Source organism: Myxocyprinus asiaticus, chromosome 28 (genome assembly GCF_019703515.2).
Source record: "Myxocyprinus asiaticus isolate MX2 ecotype Aquarium Trade chromosome 28, UBuf_Myxa_2, whole genome shotgun sequence".
NCBI lineage: Eukaryota > Metazoa > Chordata > Actinopteri > Cypriniformes > Catostomidae > Myxocyprinus > Myxocyprinus asiaticus.
The window spans coordinates 34092483-34114565 of record NC_059371.1 but is presented as its reverse complement, the minus strand read 5'-3'; the positions used below and the strand labels follow the sequence as shown (position 1 = coordinate 34114565).

Genomic DNA, 22083 nt, shown 5'->3' with positions numbered 1-22083 from the left:
CAATTAAGACCGCATCTTCCAAATGTTAGTTGGATGCTTTACTACGCTATGTGAAAATATACGTTGTTTGAGATACAAATGTTGAACTGAGGTTGGCTAATGCGCCAAAGCTAGAGGCAACATATCATACATTTGAAACGTCACTTCCGTCTGCTGTTAAACAGCGAATGGTTCTGCAAAGTAAAAACCGTTAAGTGTTCCATTTGGAACGATACTACATTTATAGTGTATATTGTTAGTGTATAGTGCGTCATTTGGGACATGGCTTTAGTGTTCCATTTTGGAACAGTACTTCACTTTGAAAATGTATACACATTTGTACATGGTTCAGTACATAGTGTAACTGTATAAAGTGTGTCATTTAGGACACAGCTCTAATCTTCCATGGAACATGAAAGGAGATGTTAAGTAAAGTCTTAGCCTCACTCACCATTCACTTTCATGGTTTGGAAAAAAAAGATGCAATGACAGTGAATGGCAGCACAATATCAATTTTTGTGTGAACTATCCCTTGTACGAGCGATTCTTTTCCTAATTTTAACAAATTTAAATTTGTCATATTTAAATAAAACAAAATAATAATTTTAAGAGATGTTTTTATCAACCACTACATAATTGGAAAACAGTGGTTGTTGACCAACTTAGCAGCAGCTGCAGAGCTGATTTATGCGTCACGTGACGCGCGTCTGCCCAATCAGCGCCCTATCCCACGGCCCGGAAATGGTGCCCAGTTTGTCCTACATTCCTCTCCAGGTCTTCCATATTTCTGTGCGCTGGCCTTGCAGAATAATAATGTATAATGACGAAGTTGATGCCGTGTTGGAATATGCTTAATAATATCGGCCTCTGAAAATGTGTCGGCTCGAATAATGCAGAGTTTTCAAGGCCGAACATAATCATAAAAGGGGGGGAAACAAAAAACAATGGGGCCTAACGGGAGATGAGGAACAAGTGTCAAATCTCAGCTGAGGAATTCAACATACAGCAGGTGAGTTGCAATGTTGCGTTGCACAAAGACGATAAATATTGGACGTGAGTTGCAACTTGCATGCAATCCATACATGATTTCAGGTTGTATTTGTCACGATATATGTTGACTTGTAATGTTTGCAAAGCAAATTTTGGATGATTTCACAGGCTATATAACTGTTATCGTATGAAAATGCAACCCGTTAAATCTGAGGCAGATCCTTCAGTAAGGTGGACTGGTTGTAGTCTTCAGATAACTTGCAATTACTTTGAGGGTTAATGAGTTTTGATGAAACATTTGACGCCGCCACACCTCTTTTTTACAAAGTAGCAACCATTGCTATGACAACCACCTCCCTATGAACTGGCTACAACCATTTCTATAGCAACCACCCTGGATCACCTAGCTACAGCCGTTGCTATGGCAGCAGACTTTTTTTTCTGAGCGTGCTGTACTACATTTATTAATTATTAAGATAGCACTTTATAGTAAGGTTACATTAGTTAACATTAGAAAATTCATGAGGTATCATAAACAACGAACAGTGTATTTTTTACAGTATTTATTCATCTTTGTTAATGTTAGGTAATAAAAACAATTGTTCATTGTTAATGTTAGTTCATTCGTAGTGTATGTTAAGGTCTCCGGTTACTCATGTAACCTTGGTTCCCTGAGATGAAGGGAAGGAGACATTGCAATGAACGCTATGGGGAATTACTTTTCCACAACCTAGTTGAAGCTCTTGTATCATAATGCCAATTTTATGATTGGCAATGATGTTTGAGCCCCGCCCCTTTAGGCGTGCATTTGCCCTATATATGCAGGTGCTTAAACACCATTTCTTCAGAATTTTCTGACTGAGGGACAACTCTGTATTAGTAGTGCGGCCAAGTTTTGCAATGTCTTGTTCCTTTTATCCCAGGGAACCGAGGTTACATGAGTAACCAGTGACATTCCCTATCAGTTCAGTTCACTTGACATTGCAATGAACGCTGTGGGGAATGGAGTCCCATCACGCCGCACTACGTGGCTTCATACCCTAAGATGTACCAGGGTAGAAACTCTTAGAAGAATATATATATGAGGTCACGGGCCCTTTGAGTGGTGTCATATATGTCTTCAATTGTGTATGAAAATGAATAACTCCACATGGAATAAACCAGATGGAAAGTTAATCGTAATCTGAGGATCTATATGAGTCATATAATACATACAGAATAAGTTTCAAGATTGCGCCACAGATGGCTGCTTCGGTGTGGGGCTCTCTAGCTTTTTGTTACTTTTGTTTGTTTGTCATGTTTTTTGTCACTCTTTCACGATCAGTTTCACCAGGGATGAACTGCTGAATATTCAGCAATATTTTTTGCTGGTGTTTGATTATTCAGATGTTTTATTAGACATCTTAGTTGGAGGCGAAGCGGTGCTCTACAAGCGATCCAAAAGATGTACGTGAGGGAAGCGCACTGGTGCTTGTGAAATTTTGTCAACTCGGCTTTAGGACTACACTGCCGAGTATTCATCTGGCGAATGTCCGTTCCCTCGCCAACAAAACGGATGAACTGCTTCTGCTCACTCAAATAAGGGCTTTTCTTTTTCTTCCGCTGCTCTGTGTTTCACGGAAACCTGGCTGAATACAGGCGCTGCTGATACAGTTTTATTCAGCAGTCATTGAGTCTGTCCTCTGCACTTCAATAACTGTCTGGTTTGGTTCAGTTACGAAATCAGACATCAGAAGACTACAAAGGACAGTTCGGAGTGCTGAGAGGATTATTGGTTGCCCCCTGCCCCCCTTCAAGAACTATACACTTCCAGAGTGAGGAAAAAGGCCGGAAAAATCACTCTGGACCCCACTCACCCTGCCCACTACGTTTCTGAACTGTTGCCTTCTGGCCGACGCTTCAGAGCTCTGAGCACCAGAACCGTCAGGCACAAGAACAGTTTTTTCCCCTCTGGCTATCCATCTCATGAACAGTTAAATTGCCCCATTGAGCAATAACTATGTGCAATACACAGTTTAGTCTTTCTTATATTTATCCAACACATCCAACCTCTTCTGCCATTTCATTCCTCTGAAAACAAAAAAACATTTGCACTGTACATAACAGATAACAGATTGTATTAGATTTGCACTACCTATGTGTATGTGTGTATGTATATATGTATGTGTGTGTCTGTTCGTATGTGTATAATTGTTTTATTTTATTATTATCTATATCTTGCTGCTGTTTTTGTATAGTTTTTGTATTGTTGTACACTGGAAGCTCCTGTCACCAAGACAAATTCCTTGTATGTGTAAGCATACTTGGCAATAAAGCTGATTCTGATTCAGAAGGAAGCCATACCGGACAGCGCGTTTCATCTCCCGGGCTTCCAGCTGTTCAGAGTGGATCGCATGGCAGAATCATCTGGGAAAAGAAGAGGCAGTGGAACATGCTTTTATATCAACGAAAGTTGGTGTGCAGATGTAACTGCATTGAAGAATATGTGCTGTCCTAATTTAGAAGTGCTCTTCATCATCTGTAAGCCTTTCTACTCGCCACAGGATTTTTCCTCATTCATTCTGGTGAGTGTTTATATCCCACCACAAGCATGCGTGAACGCAGCATTGTGACAGCTGGCTGATCACATCACAGACACGGAGCAACAACACTTGGACTCACTTATTATTATAAATAAAGCTAACCTCACCCATGAACTGCCAAAATACAAACAACACATCACATGCTCCACCAGAGACAGAAATATACTGGACCTCTGCTACACCACTGTAATGGATGCATATCGCTCTGTCCCATATGCAGCTTTAGGACTCTCTGATCACTGTCTGGTTCTTCTTCTCCTGACCTACAAGCAGAAACTAAAATCAGCTAAGCCTGTAGTAAGGACTGTAAAGGTTATAAAACCTCACGAACATGTTCTGAGAAGACCATCCTGCTGCAAAGCATACATCCTGTAGGGATATACCATTTGTCCATGCCCATGAGGAAGCCATGCAGAATGGGATTGTCCTACATTGTAACGTGAAGGATAGAACGCTGTTGAAGTGAGGCAGCCGCGTCACACGACTGCGTAATGCACGGGTGGGCGCCGAGTTTCACGCATGTGTTGAGGGGAGCTGCCGTTTATAAGACGGGAGAATTTTGTGTGGCGTGTGGGTTGATTTTCTCTGAGATGCCCGGAAGCACGCCACGCGATCGCCTAACACGCGAGTGGGCGCGGATAATCAGACGGCAGCTTCTCACTCAGAGCACATCACGCATCCGTGCACAGCGCTAATAGTGTAAAGGCTCGAGTGAGCTAACAATAGATACCAATCACCCGCTGTTATCACGGCGAGTGAGTTTGGTTGGAGAGGACGAAAGAGCTTTTTCAGCCTTCAGCTGAAAGAGTCGAGCAGCCGCTACAGTGTACGCGTGCTATTCAAGCAATGCAAGGAAGCGTTGCAATAAAAACCGTTCCCAGTGAGAATAGCGGGGAAGGGCGAGTCTAAACATAATAGAAAAGGGCAGGAGCTCTAGATTCCTATAAACGCTATACTTCCAGGGGGATTCTTCCCACTGGGGACTGACAGCACTATTTGCGTCACAGTACAAAGATGCTAAAATATGCCTGAGGACGGCAGCCCCTCCGATCTGGGGGTTAATTTTAGTTTATTATTATTATTATTATTATTATTATTATTTATTAACAACAATTACAGAACATGATCTAAATAATATCCCTAGTTTAAAAAAAAAACTACTTTAGAATCAATATTTTTGTGTGAGGATCAATACTTTTTTTTTTTTGTTGTAATTAACATTTTTTATTGATTCAAAGAAAAAACACAACAGGGAAAAACACAACATATACACACCGAATCAACATGTAACTTTTAACCCTCATTAACATCCCTCCCCAAACACCAACCCCACCCTACCCCAAAGAACACCCCTGTGGTCACATAAAATACACACACAAACAATAAAATAAAAATAAAAAATAAAATATATAATAAACATGCATAATTAAACTAAACGTCTCCCTCCTCATCCCTTCCACTAGAGTCCTCCAAAACTGACAAATACCTACCCCACTTCCTGAAAAATAAGTCCTCCAGCCCCAGCCTTCCATCTATCATCTTCTCATAAGCCGCCACCTTCCCCATCTCCGCACACCACTCCAGAAATGGTGGCGCTCCGTCTGACTTCCATCCCCTTCAAATAATTTGTCTACCAATCATCACGCCAGTCAGAACCCAATTTTTTATATATTTGTCGCCCGAATTTATAACTTCCCCATCGCCAAAAATGCAAAGTCTTGGACAAAGTAAAATTTGAGTGCCCAGAATGTCACGCAAATAATTCTGAATCTTTAACCAAAAATCTTGGATCTTAACGCATCCCCAAAAAACATGGGTTGTGTCTCCAACTTCTGACTGGCATCGCCAGCAGGTAGGTGTGTCTTTAAGACCAAGCCTATATAATCTAGAGGGGGTCCAATAAAATCTTTGTAAAATCTTAAATTGCATAAGGCGAACCCTTGCATCTCTAGGTGCAGACTTGACATTTTTATGAATCTTAGTCCACACTCCATCCTCCAATACCAAATTCAAATCTTTCTCCCATAATCTCTTAATAGAAGTTAAAGCTCCATCCCCCATACTCTGAATTAACAGGGAGTAGTATGCTGATGCCTTATGACCTTTTCCAAAAGCCGCAATCACCTCTCCCAAAGCATCTGCCTCCTTAGGGGGCGCAATTGTAAATACCTATAAAACTGAGGTCTGGGGATCCCAAAATGTTGGACCAAGTTTTCAAACGATCTCAACACTCCACTTTCATATAGGTCACCAAGTGTAGCAACCCCCCTCACAATCCACTCTGGCCAGCAGAAAGGGGACTTGCCAATACATAATCTTGGGTTCTGCCGTATGCTCGAGGCACCATTTAAATAAATGTCCAATTTAAACAATCTGGACACTTTAGTCCATACCGAGTTTAAAAATATATCAGAAATAACGGGGTGTAACTTTTCCAATTAGTTTGATAGAGATGCTTTGTAATGGCGAAATAGGGGCAAGAACTGCATGTTCAATAACAAACCAGGGAGGGTCTCTCCTCAGGTGGAAGTGACCAATGAGCCAAATGTCTGAGACTGAACGCATAGTAATAAAACAAAATCTTGGGTAGGCCTAGCCCTCCTTTGTCAGTCGGCCTATGTAACTTAAAATGCAAGTGTTAAAATGCAATCTGGGACGTTTACCATTCCAAATGAAGGACTTTGCTATGCTATCAAATTGCTTGAAATAAGAGAGGGGGACATCTACAGGGAGAGATTGTAGCAGGTAGTTAAATTTTGGAATACAACCCACACGCCACACAAAATTCTCCCGTCTTATAAACGGCAGCTCCCCTCAACACATCGATAAATGTAATGAAGTCCACCTGCCCACATCGCTTGAAAATCTTTTTATTAAAGGGTCAAAATTGACACTAACTAAATCAGACAAATTTGCTGGGAATAAAATCCCCAAATACTTAATGCCCTGTTTGGGCCATTGGAAGGTGCCCGGCTGGAAAGCCGTTACTTGACAGTACGCTGTCAGAGCCAAAGCGTCGGATTTAGACCAATTAACTTTTTATCCTGAGAACTTGGAAAAGGAATTAATAATTCTGTGGAGGCAAGGTATAGATCTAGTAGGTTCAGAGACAAATAATAAAATATCATCTGCGTAAAGCAGAAGCTTATGCACCACACCTCCCACCACCAACCCTGGAAAATCATCCTACCCCCTTATTGTGGCTGATAATGGTTCCAGGGCAAGACAGAACAATAATAGGGAAAGAGGGCAACCCTGCCGAGTGCCCCTATCCAGAGTAAAATAATCTGAATTTAATCCATTTGTTTGTACCGCTGCTACAGGGTGTTTATAAAGTAACTTAATCCAACCAATAAATGTACTCCCGAACCCATACATTTCCAAAATCTTAAAAAGATAATCCCATTCAACCATATCAAACGCCTTTTCGGCGTCAAGTGAGATGGCAGCGACCGGAGATTGATCATTCGCTACTGACCAGATGATATTGATGAGACGCCTGATGTTATCAGAAGAGCTACAGCCCCGAATAAACCCCACCTGATCTATATGTATAAGAGATGTCATAACCTTACTTAATCGGTTAGCCAGAATTTTTGACAGAATTTTTACATCTAACTGGATCAGGGAAATTCGATCACTTGGATCGTTGTCCTTTTTAAGAATCAGACTGATCCGGGCTTGTGTCATGGTTGGAGGAAGCTTTCCATTCTTTAATGATCCAGTATAAACTTCTAACAAAAGTGGAGCCAGTTCTGTAGCATAGGATCTAAAAAATTCTGCGGCAAAACCATCTGGCCCCGGAGCCTTGCCAGTAGGTAGGGACTTAATTACCTCATCAATCTCCTCCAAGGTTATCTCAAAATCGAGAGAGTTTTTTTGCTCAATCGTCAGTTTAGGAAGATCTAATGGTTCCACAAAGTTTCTAATATCTTCATCAGGAGACGAAGACGTGGAGCTATAAAGATCAAGATAGAACTCTTTAAAGGCATTATTAATATCAATGGCTGAGGTAAAAATTTCACCACCAGCAGATTTCACTGAGGGAATGGTAGAAGGAGACTCTCTGTGCTTTATATTTCTAGCCAAAAGCTTCCCTGCCTTGTCACCCGACTCAAAGTATGACTGTCTTGCCCCGAATAACCAAAACTCCACTTTCCGTGACAAAATAGTATTATATCTATATTTCAATCGGGTCAATTCTCTGAGGACATCAGCTGACATATGGCGCTTCAGCTCTACCTCTGCACTTTTAATATTCTCTTCCAACTCCACGAGTTCTCGTGCTTTGCATTTTTTGATGAATGAGGCATACTGTATGATCTGACCCCTAAGAACCGCCTTAAGTGCCTCTCAAGTTAGGCTCACAGAGGATACTGAGGACCAGTTGGTCTCCATATAAACATTGATTTCAGTCTTTAACATTTGTTGGAAATCAGGATTTTGCAAAAGGGACATATTAAGGCGTCAACTATATGATTTCTTTTTCTCTGTATATGGCAACACCTCTAAACTCACCAGGGCATGATCTGAGACTAAGATATTTCCAATTGAGCAATCAACAACAGATGAAATGAGGGATTTGGATATCAAAAAATTCTATTCTAGAATAAATCTTATGGACTGATGAAACAAATGTATTGTCCCTACCAGATGGGTTCAGAAGTCTCCAAATATCCATAAGACCAAGATTTTTACACATCCTGTGAAGCGTCAATGTTGCTCTAGGGGGTTTACACACTTTTGCTTCACTGTGATCAAGGACTGAGTCCATCAAAAGATTAAAGTCTCTTCCCAATATTATATCATGAGGGGTGCCAGCAGTTTGCAACATCCCTTCAAGATCTATAAAAAAGCCCTGATCATCAGCGTTAGGTGCGTAAATATTAGCCAAAATCAACCTTTGCCCTCGAATTTCAGCTAAAACAATAATGATTCTCCCTAATTTATCTTTAGTCTGTTTGAGACATTTGAATTGTAGATGTTTATTAATCAATATAATGACTCCCTTGCTTTTACTTGAGCCAGCACTAAAAAAAACATGTCCACCCCATATCTTCCCAAATTTTTCAGCTTCCTGCGGGGAGAGATGTGTTTCTTGAAGAAACACTATATCATATTTCTTATGTTTAAGAAAAGTAATAACCTTCTTTCTTTTTATGGGGTGCCCCAACCCATTTACATTCCATTTGGAGAGAGACATTTTGATATAGTAGAAAAAATAAATTGTGTGTCAAACACAAAATTATACAGACCACATTCCCCATTAGTGAAACAATCAAACCCCGAACTTCCCCCCGAACAAAACAAACAAAAAAAAGAAAAAATGTGCGCATTAACCCAGCCATCGGATTGCTCAATTTTGCCTCACAAATTTGTGAGGCAAAATTACATAACAGAAAATAATTTGTAAAATAAACCCAGCCAATAGGAAGTATGAACACAAAGATTGTGTAGATTCATTCACAGAACTGTCTCAAAGGTGTGATCTTCCACAAAACAAATTCCAGTTGATATAAAACCATTCAGATATGTTCAGTGAGCTGGCTGTTATGAGTTCAACGGATGACGTAATCATTCCAATGTCCCGTAAAAAAACTCAACAAAACAAACTACGGCCAGCAGGAGGAATAAGCACGAAGAACGAACAGATTAATCCACAGCTGTTCCAAAGGAGTGTTATTCAATAGAACAAGCTCCAGCCGCTAGGCGGAACCAATACAAAAAGAAACAAAACCGGCATCCCGGTTCCCCGGATGATCGAGTCAATTCACTCAGAGGCTGCATAAAAGTATATACCATGACTTACACAATCCGTCAGCTTTATAAAAGACATCCTTTGTGTGAGCATGTAGATATTTTGCAGTCATCTGTAGTGTCCACTCTCAAACTGGCTGGGAACTTCAATGCAAAAGTAATCTTTCATCAATGCAAAAGTTTCTTTAAGGAAAAGTGTTATTCACAAAACAAACTCCAGCTGCTCGGCGGAGCCAACGCAAAAAGAAAAAAGAAACCAAAATGACGCCCAGCTTCCTCAAAAGATAGAGTAAGTACAGCGAGTCGACCCACTCACATGAGAAACACCCAATGGTTTACTCACCCATTGATTCAATAAAAGACATTGCCTAATTGGGACAAGTAAATACTTTGTGACCGTCCTTCGTTTCTGTTCTCAGTTTGGCCGGAAACATCAGAGCAAAAGTGATCTTTCGCTGATGTAAGAGTTTCTTACATTCCTTGAACCGATCGCATTTCTCTCTTGACAAACTCGCAAAGTCCGGGAACAAGAAAATATTATGGTTCTTCCAAGAAAGCTTCCCTTTTCTCCTCGCTTGACGCAACACAAGATCTTTATCAGATGATCTCAGAAATCTGTCCAGAATCGATCGGGGACTGTCTCCCTCAGCAACTCTGTGAGCTCGCTCGATTTCCAGCTTGTGGCCTGTTATGTCGAGCAGACTCAGGGAAAAACTCGTCTAGGAATTTCACCATATCTCTGCCCTCCTCATGCTCAGGAAATCGAACGTTATCGAACGTTATTCCTGAGGCTTCTATTCTCAAGATCTTCAAGCTTTTCAAGGAGATGTTCCGAATCAACTTTGGTTGTGGGCGGATTAGCGGCAAATTCCCTCTTCGAAGATTCCAAAAAATTGATTCGTCTCTCAACATCAGTCACTCTTGTAACTAGCTCAGAGAATTTTATTTCCATCGCCGTAATCGATCGCCGTATTACAGCGAGATTCTCCAAGTCAGCAAGAATCTTCGTCAACATCACCGACATGTTGGACAACTGACGCTGGATCTCCTCTCCCGCCGCGCCATCCAAATCGAGTCCACGGTCTGTAGGCCTGTCGGGGCTTTCATCCTGAACACGTAAGTGTCTTTTAATGTCTCCAGAGCCCAAGGATTTTGACTTCTTTGCTATGTTTTGCGTCAAAGAGCAAATATGTAACTGGGTGTATCAAATTTCACCAGATTATAACATGAAAATACACGTCTGCCCCATGCATGGCGTCACGTGACCCCCCCCACCCCCGAGGATCGATATTTTTGATACAACATCAGTATCGGAAGTAAAGTATCCATACTTTAAGATCAATCCACCCATCCCTACCCCATAGCGTTCATTGCAATGTCAAGTGAACTGAATCGATAGGGAACTAATGTTAACATATAGTACAACTTTTGATTTCAAAAATGTATTTGTATATAACATTGAAAATAACATTATCCAAGATTAATAAATGCTGTAAAAGTGTTGTTCATTGTAAGTTCATGCAGAGAAGACTTTGATTCATGTTAACTAAAGTTATTAACAAATGTAACCTTATTGTGAAGTGTTACCATTGTTACTGAGAAAAGTTTATTGATGGCAGTGTTTGTGTATTAGCTTTTCTTTTACACTTTTGGGAGCTTATTCTAGGTTTGATTGCAAAAAATTTGCCTCACATTAAAGCTGCTGTGATGGGTATTCACTTGTAACCTCCTGAGACCTGAGCACCACTGCTGTGTGCATTTTCCTTTACTCTTTTTGATTTGTAACCAGTTGCAACTATAATATATATATATATATATATATATATATATATATATCAAAATATATAAGCTTGAACACTACTCGCCTGCAAGATGATGAGGTCATGTGACACCAATGTAGCATACTACTATTTGAAACGTTTGTCATGGAATAATGGCTACTGTTTCTCTTACTGTTGAACAAAATAGTATGCAGTATTCAGTAGTAAGCTAGTATTTCATCCCGAACATTGCTATTAATATGTATGTTTTACTGATCCGATATGTCAGTTTGTGTGAGTTTGGGCTGGGGCTACCTATAGCATGTTGTTTTTGCAATTTTGTGTTGTGCCATTAGTGGTGCTGAAATTACATACTGCACCTTTAAATAACGATATAGTAATACTGTGACATAAACCCAAGGAATCCAATCTATAAATATTACTTCTCTATATCTTAAAGGAACGTTCCAGTTTCAGTGAAAGTTAAGCTCAATTGACAGCATTTGTTGCATAATGTTGATTACCACAAAAAATAATTTAGACTCGTCCCTCCGTTATTTAATAAATAAAAAAGGTCAGGCTCCATTAATTTCCATTGGAAGTGCCTTATTGTAACAGCAATATTTGCATCATTTTAAATGAACAAGGAATGAGTCAAAATTAGTTTTTTGTTTTAATCAATATTATATCACAAATGCTTTCGTTTGAGCATAACTTGTATTGAACCCAAAACAAAGGTGAAATGCTGATATGCATCTTTTTCTCTTCTAGGCATGTCCTCACAACTCCAGTCGTTTTCCTCCCCTTCCGTATCATCCAGTGGCCCCTCCCGCTCCAAAAAACTCAAGGTGGAAAACCAGGCATGGAACATAAGCAGCCAATCAGAAGAAAGCAGCTTCTACCAGCAGAGCCCAAACCAGACAAATAGCTCCTCTCCCTCTACATCTGGCTTCAACCCCAATTACAACAACTCTAACCTGCTCTTTCCTCCCGGAAGTTCACGCGAACAGATGGTGGTACGTGCTGCGGACAGCACCGGCAGCGTCCCAGAGCCTTCATTCTCCTCCTCCTCATCATCTACATCCAGTAGGCGTGGTAAAGATGCAGGCTCCTCCTCTCTGGCTTGTGAGAGCTACCATAAACCAGGCAATCTGAAGCGTAAAAGCGAGGAGGTGGATAGCAGTGACAGTGTGCAGATTTTAGAGGAGCTCTCAGCACCTGTGCTGCCCAATCGTGTTGGTGGAGGCAACGCTACGGCTCAGTCCATTGCTCATTCCACCTCCACCACCAAAAGCAGCAACTCTCACAGCGAGGGCGACTACCAACTGGTCCAACACGAGATCCTTTGCTCTGTCTCTAATAGTTATGAGGTGCTGGAGTTTCTTGGACGTGGAACATTTGGACAGGTGGCGAAATGCTGGAAGCGTGGAACCAATGAGATCGTGGCCATTAAGATTCTAAAGAATCACCCGTCATATGCCCGTCAGGGTCAAATAGAGGTAAGTTCTTGATTTGTGCAAGAAAATAAACATTCGTCTGGCTATTAACCAGCATCAAAACATATGAAATTACATCAGTTCAGTTCATTGGAAGTTCACCCAAAAATAAAACTTCTGTCATAATTTTTTCATAATTTTCTCACATATTCATGTTGTTTCAAACCAATATGACTTTCTTTCTTCCATGGGACAGAAAATAATTTTTTATCTGAAGAATATTCTGGCCACTCTTTTAGGTTTAGGGAGCTCGGCTGATCAGCTCTATATCACACAAAAAAAGCACCACGACAACATTTAGGATAGTTTTTACACAACTTGATAGCTTTGTGTGAAGCCAGACCAGATTTAAAGTCATTATTAACTGATAATTTTCCCCTCAGCCGAAGCAAGTGTTGAATAGACTACAGAAATGGCACTTTGACACCAAACACCATTGGTTCTCACCAGTTTTTCCTACAGAAATCTGCGTAAAATGCAGCTGGACGGAGCGCAATTCCGAATGCAGGAATCTCGGGACGCGTTCTTCTAACGCAATTCCGAATGCAGTGATCTTGGGACGTGTTTTCCTAAGTTTCAATCTACGTTTAACTTGACACTGTGACCTAAAAAAAAAATGCTGTTAATGACGCGACGCAACCAAAGTGAGGCTCTACTAAAGTGTCTGTCAGACGCATGTGTACATTGACATGTCCTTAGACAAGCCCTTATAATAAATTTATCTCAGGCAGATTGACTAATTCAATTATATATTATATATATATATATAATTATATAATATATATTCAAATATATATATATACTCTGGCGGCCAAAGGTTTGGAATAATGTACAGATTTTGCTGTTTCGGAAGGAAATTGGTACTTTAATTCGCCAAAGTGTCATTCAACTGATCACAAAGTATAGTCAGGACATTACTGATGTAAAAAACAGCACCATCACTATTTGAAAAAAGTCATTTTTGATCAAATCAAGACAGACCCCATTTCCAGCAGCCATCACTCCAACACCTTATCCTTGAGTAATCATGCTAAATTGCTAATTTGGTACTAGAAAATCACTTCCATTATATCAAACACAGCTGAAAGCTATTTGGTTCATTAAATGAAGCTTAACATTGTGTTTGTGTTTGTTTTTGAGTTGCCACAGTATGTAATAGACTGGCATGTCTTAAGGTCAATATTAGGTCAAAAATGGCAAAAAAGAAGCAGCTTTCTCTAGAAACTCGTCAGTCAATCATTGTTTTGAGGAATGAAGGCTATATAATGCTTGAAATTGCCAAAAAACTGAAGATTTCATACAAAGGTGTACACTACAGTCTTCAAAGACAAAGGACAACTGGCTCTAACAAGGACAGAAAGAGATGTGGAAGGCCCAGATGTACAACTAAACAAGAGGATAAGTACATCAGAGTCTCTAGTTTGAGAAATAGATGCCTCACATGTCCTCAGCTGACAGCTTCATTGAATTCTACCCGCTCAACACCAGTTTCATGTACAACAATAAAGAGAAGACTCAGGGGTGCAGGCCTTATGGGAAGAATTGCAAAGAAAAAGCCACTTTTGAAACAGAAAAACAAAAAGAAAAGGTTAGAGTGGGCAAAGAAATTGGACAACAGATAATTGGAAAAGAGTGTTATGGATCTTAACCCCATTGAGCATTTGTGGGATCAGCTAGACTGTAAGGTGCATGAGAAGTGCTCGAAAAGACAGCCACATCTATGGCAAGTGCTACAGGAAGCGTGGGGTGAAATGTCACCTGAGTATCTGGACAAACTGACAGCTAGATTGCCAAGGATCTGCAAAGCTGTCATTGCTGCACGTGGAGGATTTTTTGATGAGAACTCTTTGAAGTAGTTTAAGAAGTTCTGAACATTCTCTTTTTTATTATTTATTATTTTTTGTATTTTTTTTATTATAATAGTAATTTTTCACGTTTCTTAATGTCCTGACTATACATTGTGATCAGTTAAATGCCACCTTGGTGAATAAAAGTACCAATTTCTTTCCATAAGAGCAAAATCTGTATATTATTCTAAACTTTTGGCCGCCAGTGTATATGTGTGTGTGTGTGTGTGTGTGTGTGTGTGTGTGTGTGTGTGTGTGTGTGTTAACACAAAATGCAGTTTTTAAATGAAGGTTGTTATTATTAAGGGAAAACAAAATCCAAACCTACATGGCCCTGTGTGAAAAAGTGTTTGCCCCACCTGTTAAAACATAACTTAACTGTGGTTTATCACACCTGAGTTCAATTTCTCTAGCCACACCCAGGCCTGATTACTGCCACAGCTGTTCTCAATCAAGAAATCACTTAAATAGGACCTGCCTGACAAAGTGAAGTAGACCAAAAGATCTTCAAAAGCTAGACATCATGCTGAGATCCAAAGAAATTCAGGAACAAATGAGAAAGAAAGTAATTGAGATCTATCAGTCTGGAAAAGGTTATAAAGCCATTTCTAAAGCTTTGGGACTCCAGAGAACCACAGTGAGAGCCATTATCCACAAATGGCGAAAACATGGAACAGTGGTGAAACTTCCCAGGAGTGGCCGGCCGACCGAAATTACCCCAAGAGCGCAGCGATGACTCATCCAAGAGGTCACAAAAGACCCCACAACAACATCCAAAGAACTGCAGGCCTCACTTGCCTCAGTTAAGGTCAGTGTTCATGACTCCACCATAAGAAAGAGACTGGGCAAAAATGGCCTACATGGCAGAGTTCCAAGATGAAAACCACTGCTGAGCAAAAAGAACATTAAGGCTCATCTCATTTTTGCCAGAAAACATCTTGATGATCCCCAAGACTTTTGGGAAAATACTCTGTGGACTGACGAGACAAAAACTGAACTTTTTGGAAGGTGTGTGTCCCGTTACATCTGGCGTAAAAGTAACACCGCATTTCAGAAAAAGAACATCATACCAACAGTAAAATATGGTGGTGGAAGTGTGATGGTCTGGGGCTGTTTTGCTGCTTCAGGACCTGGAAGACTTGCTGTGATAAATAGAACCATGAATTCTGCTGTCTACCAAAAAATCCTGAAGGAGAATGTCTGGCCATCTGTTCGTGACCTCAAGCTGAAGCGAACTTGGGTTCTGCAGCAGGACAATGATCCAAAACACACCAGCAAGTCCACCTCTGAATGGCTGAAGAAAAACAAAATGAAGACTTTGGAGTGGCCTAGTCAAAGTCCTGACCTGAATCCTATTGAGATGCTGTGGCATGACCTTAAAAAGGCAGTTCATGCTTGAAAACCCTCCAATGTGTCTGAATTACAACAATTCTGCAAAGACGAGTGGGCCAAAATTCCTCCACAGCGCTGTAAAAGACTCATTGCAAGTTATCGCAAACGCTTGATTGCAGTTGTTGCTGCTAAGGGTGGCCAAACCAGTTATTAGGTTTAGGGGGCAATCACTTTTTCACACAGGGCCATGTAGGTTTGGATTTTGTTTTCCCTTAATAATAACAACCTTCATTTAAAAACTGCATTTTGTGTTTACTTGTGTTATCTTTGACTAATATTTAAACTTGTTTGATGATCTGACACATTTAAGTGTGACAAACATGCAAAAAAATAAGAAATCAGGAAGGGGGCAAACACTTTTTCACACCACTGTGTGTGTGTATATATATATATATATATATATATATATAAATAAAATTAGGGCTTTCACAGAAAACTGTATAGATTTTAATTAATTAGGTGTAGATGTAGCAAAATGTGTTTTCATTAAAAGAAATGGTTCAAAGGAATGAATTTACTGTGAATTAGATTACACTGGTCACGCTGTGTTTTTGTATGCAGCCTTAGGGGAAATAAAATGTGTTTCCTTGCCATTATTTCACAAGACCCTGTCTTTTTACCTCATTTCATTCAATTTAGACTGCAAGTTCACAACTCGGGTAAAAATGGTTTACAAAATTTTTTTTTTATTGTGGATTCAGTAGTGCAGTGTAGGAAACGCATATTGTTCAATACTGGCATTGATGTCAATTCTGCCATATTTGTTTTGAGAGTTACAGCAGAGGGCAAGATTTTCAGGTAATAATAACTTAAAATTTGGTCTGTTCCTCACAAAGCTATCATATGGCTTCAGAAGATTTGGAATAAAGTTGTATGGACTGCTTTTTTGATTTCTTTAATGGTATGTTTTTATTTATCTATTTATTTATTTATTTATTTGTCGTTTTGGAGCCTGACAGCCCTTCAGTTCACTTTCACTATATAGTAAAGAGCGTCCAGTAATGCTTGGCGATACAGTATATTGAATATTCATAATATAATTGCAGTGATTTTGCTGACGATATAAAATTAAGGAATGTTGTGAATATTGTGATGATTTCAATGTGCTTTTTATTTTGCCATTAAGTTTCATAAAGAGCATCAATAGACTGATTTTACCATCCCACAGGAATGCACAATTAATCAAAATAACATCAAATTGCGACATGGTCATATGGTCAAAAGGCTGTGAACATGGTAAACGGTCTGTGTGCGATTCAGAATAATCAGGTGACGTGTTGTTCTGTGCACACACGGGGCTCATGGGCTCGTGTTGTAAGTGCTTTTAGAGCAGCTAACATGCATTGTGAAAGAAAAGTACTGCAGGTTCAAGCATTCCAAACATTAGTAACCACTACAAGTTATTATACAAATCTACAAAAGCAGCACAGTAAAACAGAAAAGGAGTTGATATCATTTAACCAGATGCGGAACATTGTAAATAACACATTGCAATTTCATTGTCAAAATAAAAGCTGAGGTGAAGGAAATAGAAAAGAAATATATTACTTGGTATATAAAACAAAGCTAATCCACAAAATAGTAATGATAATTTATTATTATATTATAATAATAATAAACTTGACCAGGCTCCACAATAATAATTTAGCATTATGCAATTTTCAGCTGGGTTTTTAGCACACCTTGTTCATTCACACAAAATGTTTTAGTAAACATATATGAAGGTAAATAATGCTATAGTGTATCATTGTGTATATAAAATGTAAATATAAAAGTGTATATGAATGAAAGCGATTTCATTCTCACTTGTGTTCATTTAGTGAAAAACTTAGGAAAAATGCCTTCATTAAATTTATTTGTAAATTTATTTTTATTCAATGCCTTTAAAAAAAATGTATCTACTTTGGCTACAATGACTGTTTGGATAGAATGATGGTTCCTCAGATTAAAAAAAAAATCACAAGTCATTTCAGAGAAAATACATAATCTTCGAGATGTATATCGAATATCGTCAATAGGCTGAAAAAAATCAAGATATCATTTTTGTTGCCATATTGCCCAGCCCTTGCGGCCAGGATATTCTTCAAAAATTCTGTTTTTGTCAAACAAGTCAAACAGGTTTGGAACATCATAAGTGCGAATGCATTTCCATTCTGAGTGAATTATTCCTTCAATTTTTAACTCTTGTCTTCTTTTTTAATAGGTGAGCATCCTTAGCCGTCTTAGCTCGGAGAACGCAGATGAATTCAACTTTGTGCGCTCTTATGAGTGCTTCCAGCACAAGAACCACACCTGTCTGGTGTTTGAGATGTTGGAGCAGAATCTGTATGACTTTCTTAAGCACAGCAAGTTCAGTCCTCTGCTGCTCAAGTGCATCCGGCCCGTTCTGCAGCAGGTTGCCACGGCGCTCATGAAGCTCAAGAGTCTGGGTTTGATTCATGCTGATCTGAAGCCTGAGAACATCATGCTGGTGGATCCCATCAGACAGCCCTACAGAGTCAAAGTCATTGACTTCGGTTCTGCCAGTCACGTGTCTAAAGCCATATGCTCGACCTACCTGCAGTCCAGATACTACCGGTAAGAGATATTTGACTTCAGTGGTCAAGTCATAGTCACAAACTAAAACTCTAAGGGATACATTAATATAGATAGTCTGGCCAATAAAGTTTACATGGTAATTATTTTCATGGTGTGGCCAATAATTTATGTGAAGTTTGGCTGGCATTATTCATCTAAGCTATTTTGTCTGTTTAAAAATGTGTTCACACCAAAACCCAAATGAAATTGTGAAATTTTGATTGGGCATCAAAGCATTACAATATGCAGTATAAAAATGCATTTTTAAGCCTGGCATATGTGTAAAAAAATATAAGACCAATAATTATGAAGGCCAGTTAATGGCTTTCAATATCAGTCTAGTCGTAACACTGCTAGTAATTTACAAAATCGCTCATTTTGACTAATACAGTATATAGTCAACCCTAAAGAGCTTGTTTAGCTTTACTATAAATCTATTGCAGTTTTGTGTGTAATCTGATTACGAAGTAATTAATTACTGTAATCTAATTACTTTTTAGTAAACAAAAGGAATTTAATGCATTACATTTTTAATGCTTGCAATCAGATTACAGTTACTGACTTTCAATCAAGTTGATTACTTTAAGTACATTACTTTGGTAACACATTTCTGAAATAATATTTATGTAGAATATATTTAAAACATGAATTATTTTCATATGTACCTCTGTTTTCGTTTCTGTGACAGCTGAACTTTTCTATGCAAAGTGTTGTAGAGAGTAACTTAAAAGTAATTGGTAATGTGATTACTTTTCCACAAATAAATTAGTAAAGGAATCTGATTACAATTTTAGAGAAGCAATTACTGATTTGTTGTGGATTGCTTTTTTGAGTACCGTCATTTACTCAACGCTGATCATATTTGTCTATATTTCATTTTCCCATGAATCTTATAAATACGATTTAGAAATGGACAAATATAATGAACGCACTCATAATTACATTTATAGCCAACACACTTTGGACACACTTGATTAAATGTATTAGATTAAATATAAGATTTGGAGAGCACTTTACAAAAAGGTTAAATTTGTTAACTTTAGCTAACAACATTAGTGAACATGAACTAACAATGAGCAATACTTTTACAGCATTTATTAACCTTAGTTAATGTTAATTTCAAGACTACAAACGAAATGTTTTTCATTTTGGTTCATTCTGAGCAAAAACTCTATTTTTTCATTCTGGTCCCAGCGTTCCGTTGCCTCTATACCAATTGGTAACCGGTTAGAACGAAATTAAAGAGTGGTTAATAACATTCTTTTTTTAAATGACAGTACTCTGTGCTAAGGGTGGGTTATATAGCAGTTGCAGTGTTACCAGATCTCTCAAGAAAAAAAGGGACATGGTTTGGAAAAACACGTTCAAAAGAAGGGAGTCCAAAATAAGTGATGATAAGCAGTAATAAAAAAAATTCCCCTTGTGGGAGAATTATCAGCATAGAATTCATAACAATAAAAGTATACAGTAGCCTATATAGAATAACATATTTTCAGTAAATGTATTCTTAATATTAAATATATCCCCAAAATATAAAACAAAATATTTCAAAAATACATCTGGCCATCTAAAATCAATTAATAGCCAAAATCTCTTTCTCCTGCATGCATGCACACACTGTGGTGTGTTTGGACTAAACACCATCTTATGCAGGCCGAATTATTTTATTTTAAACATTTAATAGTTATTTTATTATTTTATTTTAAATATTTGTTTTAATTACAGATCTGCTTCTCTGTCAGAACCCAGCAGCATCAAATCTCTATTAATGCATCATATCTAACAATAATTAGGTGAAGACTTGAAAACAAGTGAGAAATATACATTTTACCTCAATATCTGGATTGTCACAGAAAGCTACATCCACAACGTGCATTAAGGCAAAGAAATGTGTGATGCAACAGTTTCCCTCGGAATAAAAGCACATGCTTATCATGTTCAATTAAAAAGAGAGAAGCCTAATTTTTGAGGCAACAGGAAATAGTATAATTCTGAAAATGTATTGTTATAAACCATTTAGACTTTAGTCTCATGAAAAAATTATCGGAACAAATTAACCGGTTATTAACCAGTTGCCAACATTTTAAATTACGTTTTCACTCTGAAACAATTGAAATGGACATTGTTCCCTTTTTCGGTTAAGTTCTGCAAAAAATTCCATTCGTTTTCGGTTTTCGTTCCTTGTAACATATACTATTACATTTTTAAATCAAAAGTTGTACTTGTTAACATTGTTTAACGTTAGCTCATGTTAGTTCAAAGTGCATTTACTAATTGTATTTTTATTATATCTAAACAAAGATTAATAAATGCTGTAAAAAATATACAATTGAAGTCAGAATTTTAAATGCACTTAGGTTGAAGTAATTAAAACGAATTTTTTTGGCAAGTCTTTTGGACAGCGTTTCTCAAACTGTGGTCCGCGGACCCCGGGGGGTCCTTTTCAAATAGTCAGGGGGTCCGTGGGAAATCCCTGAATTGTGAACATTGTGTTGCAATGTTATAAGTAAATAGGCAATAAAAAGCAATAAAAAACTACTCGATATAAAGCTATTGACTACTATAAAAATACGACATAACAGAAGTTTTGAACAATATAATCAAACAGCCTATAGGCTATAAGTTGTAGATTCTGGACCGCAAATTTAAGTGTGGGGAAATCTGCCTATTTGCATGGTGACAGCAACTTCTCTTATTGTTGAATGAATATCGCTTTATTTGCAGAAGTTCCTGTGGATGACATTGGACAATATCCATCTGACATTGAGATACGGAGCTGTTGCTCCATCCAGTAAAAGGAAGAAGGATTTTAACATCATGTATTTTAAGTTATCGACCACAATGAGTGTGAATATTCACAAGCCATAGACCAGCACTGGCTTAGCAAGGTCCCCATTTCTGACTGTATATGCTTATAATTATTTTGGTTAATCTTGCTAGATAAAGTATGCAGCTGTCACATAAGTTAGTATAATAAGACAATTGACAAACCAGCTTCACGTCAGACGTGATCATAAATTTTCTCTACATAGTGTCTCTTAATTTAACCATACCATCTGTCTAATAGTGGTCAATATTAGGTAATTTCATTGTATTTATGCAGTATACAGTATATATTTTTTCACTTCAATGTAACTGTCTAATTTATGTGAATGTAAATTGTGTCCCGTCTGCAGCTGAAAGGAAGAGATCTGTAGGAATAGGCCTAGTTATGAAAACTTTTTATTCTTCCTTACTTACTTTTATTTGCAGAAAAGCAAAAAGTGACAGTTAACAATGACATAATTTGAAACATTAAATAATGATTAAGTTGTGTTATTGTATCATTACTGTTGTTTAATTATCAACAATAATGTGATATTATAGTAACAAATAAAAACAAATTAATCAGTCCTCAACTGTTTATTTTCCTTCATAAGAATATGATGCTTTACTCATGTTTAAACTCATGCTTTGACTATAGGGGAAATTATAAGAAATTATAAAAAAAATCAGTAGGCGACTGTTTGAGCTTTGTGGTGTTCTCTGTGGTTTAATCCTGCGGATGGCGCTAAAACCTCAGCTGAGCAACAGACCGTCTCCCTAACTTCATTTTATGGTGTTTGTTTGTGCTGTCTTTGTAATCGTTTGTATTGTTGTATTTCTCAATTGTAAATTGCGGTACAATCGCTGGATGTAAATGTAATTGAAACACTTTGCACAC

General features: G+C 38.3%; 1 protein-coding gene across 3 annotated transcripts in view; it reads left to right on the top strand.

Moving 5' to 3' along the window:
- Positions 1 to 436: 436 nt before the first annotated feature.
- LOC127419492 (homeodomain-interacting protein kinase 1-like) overlaps positions 437 to 22083 on the top strand; it is a 44243-nt gene continuing 22596 nt past the window's right edge. For 2 of the 3 annotated variants that reach the window (XM_051660923.1, XM_051660921.1), the window contains exons 1-3: positions 437 to 988; positions 11840 to 12567; positions 18007 to 18380. In XM_051660923.1, coding sequence (XP_051516883.1) covers positions 11842 to 12567; positions 18007 to 18380 — 1100 coding nt within the window. In that variant the 5' untranslated portion in view covers positions 437 to 988; positions 11840 to 11841. Of the gene's footprint in view, positions 989 to 10165; positions 10425 to 11839; positions 12568 to 18006; positions 18381 to 22083 lie in introns of those variants that run through there. The other variant, XM_051660922.1, reaches the window with a different exon arrangement.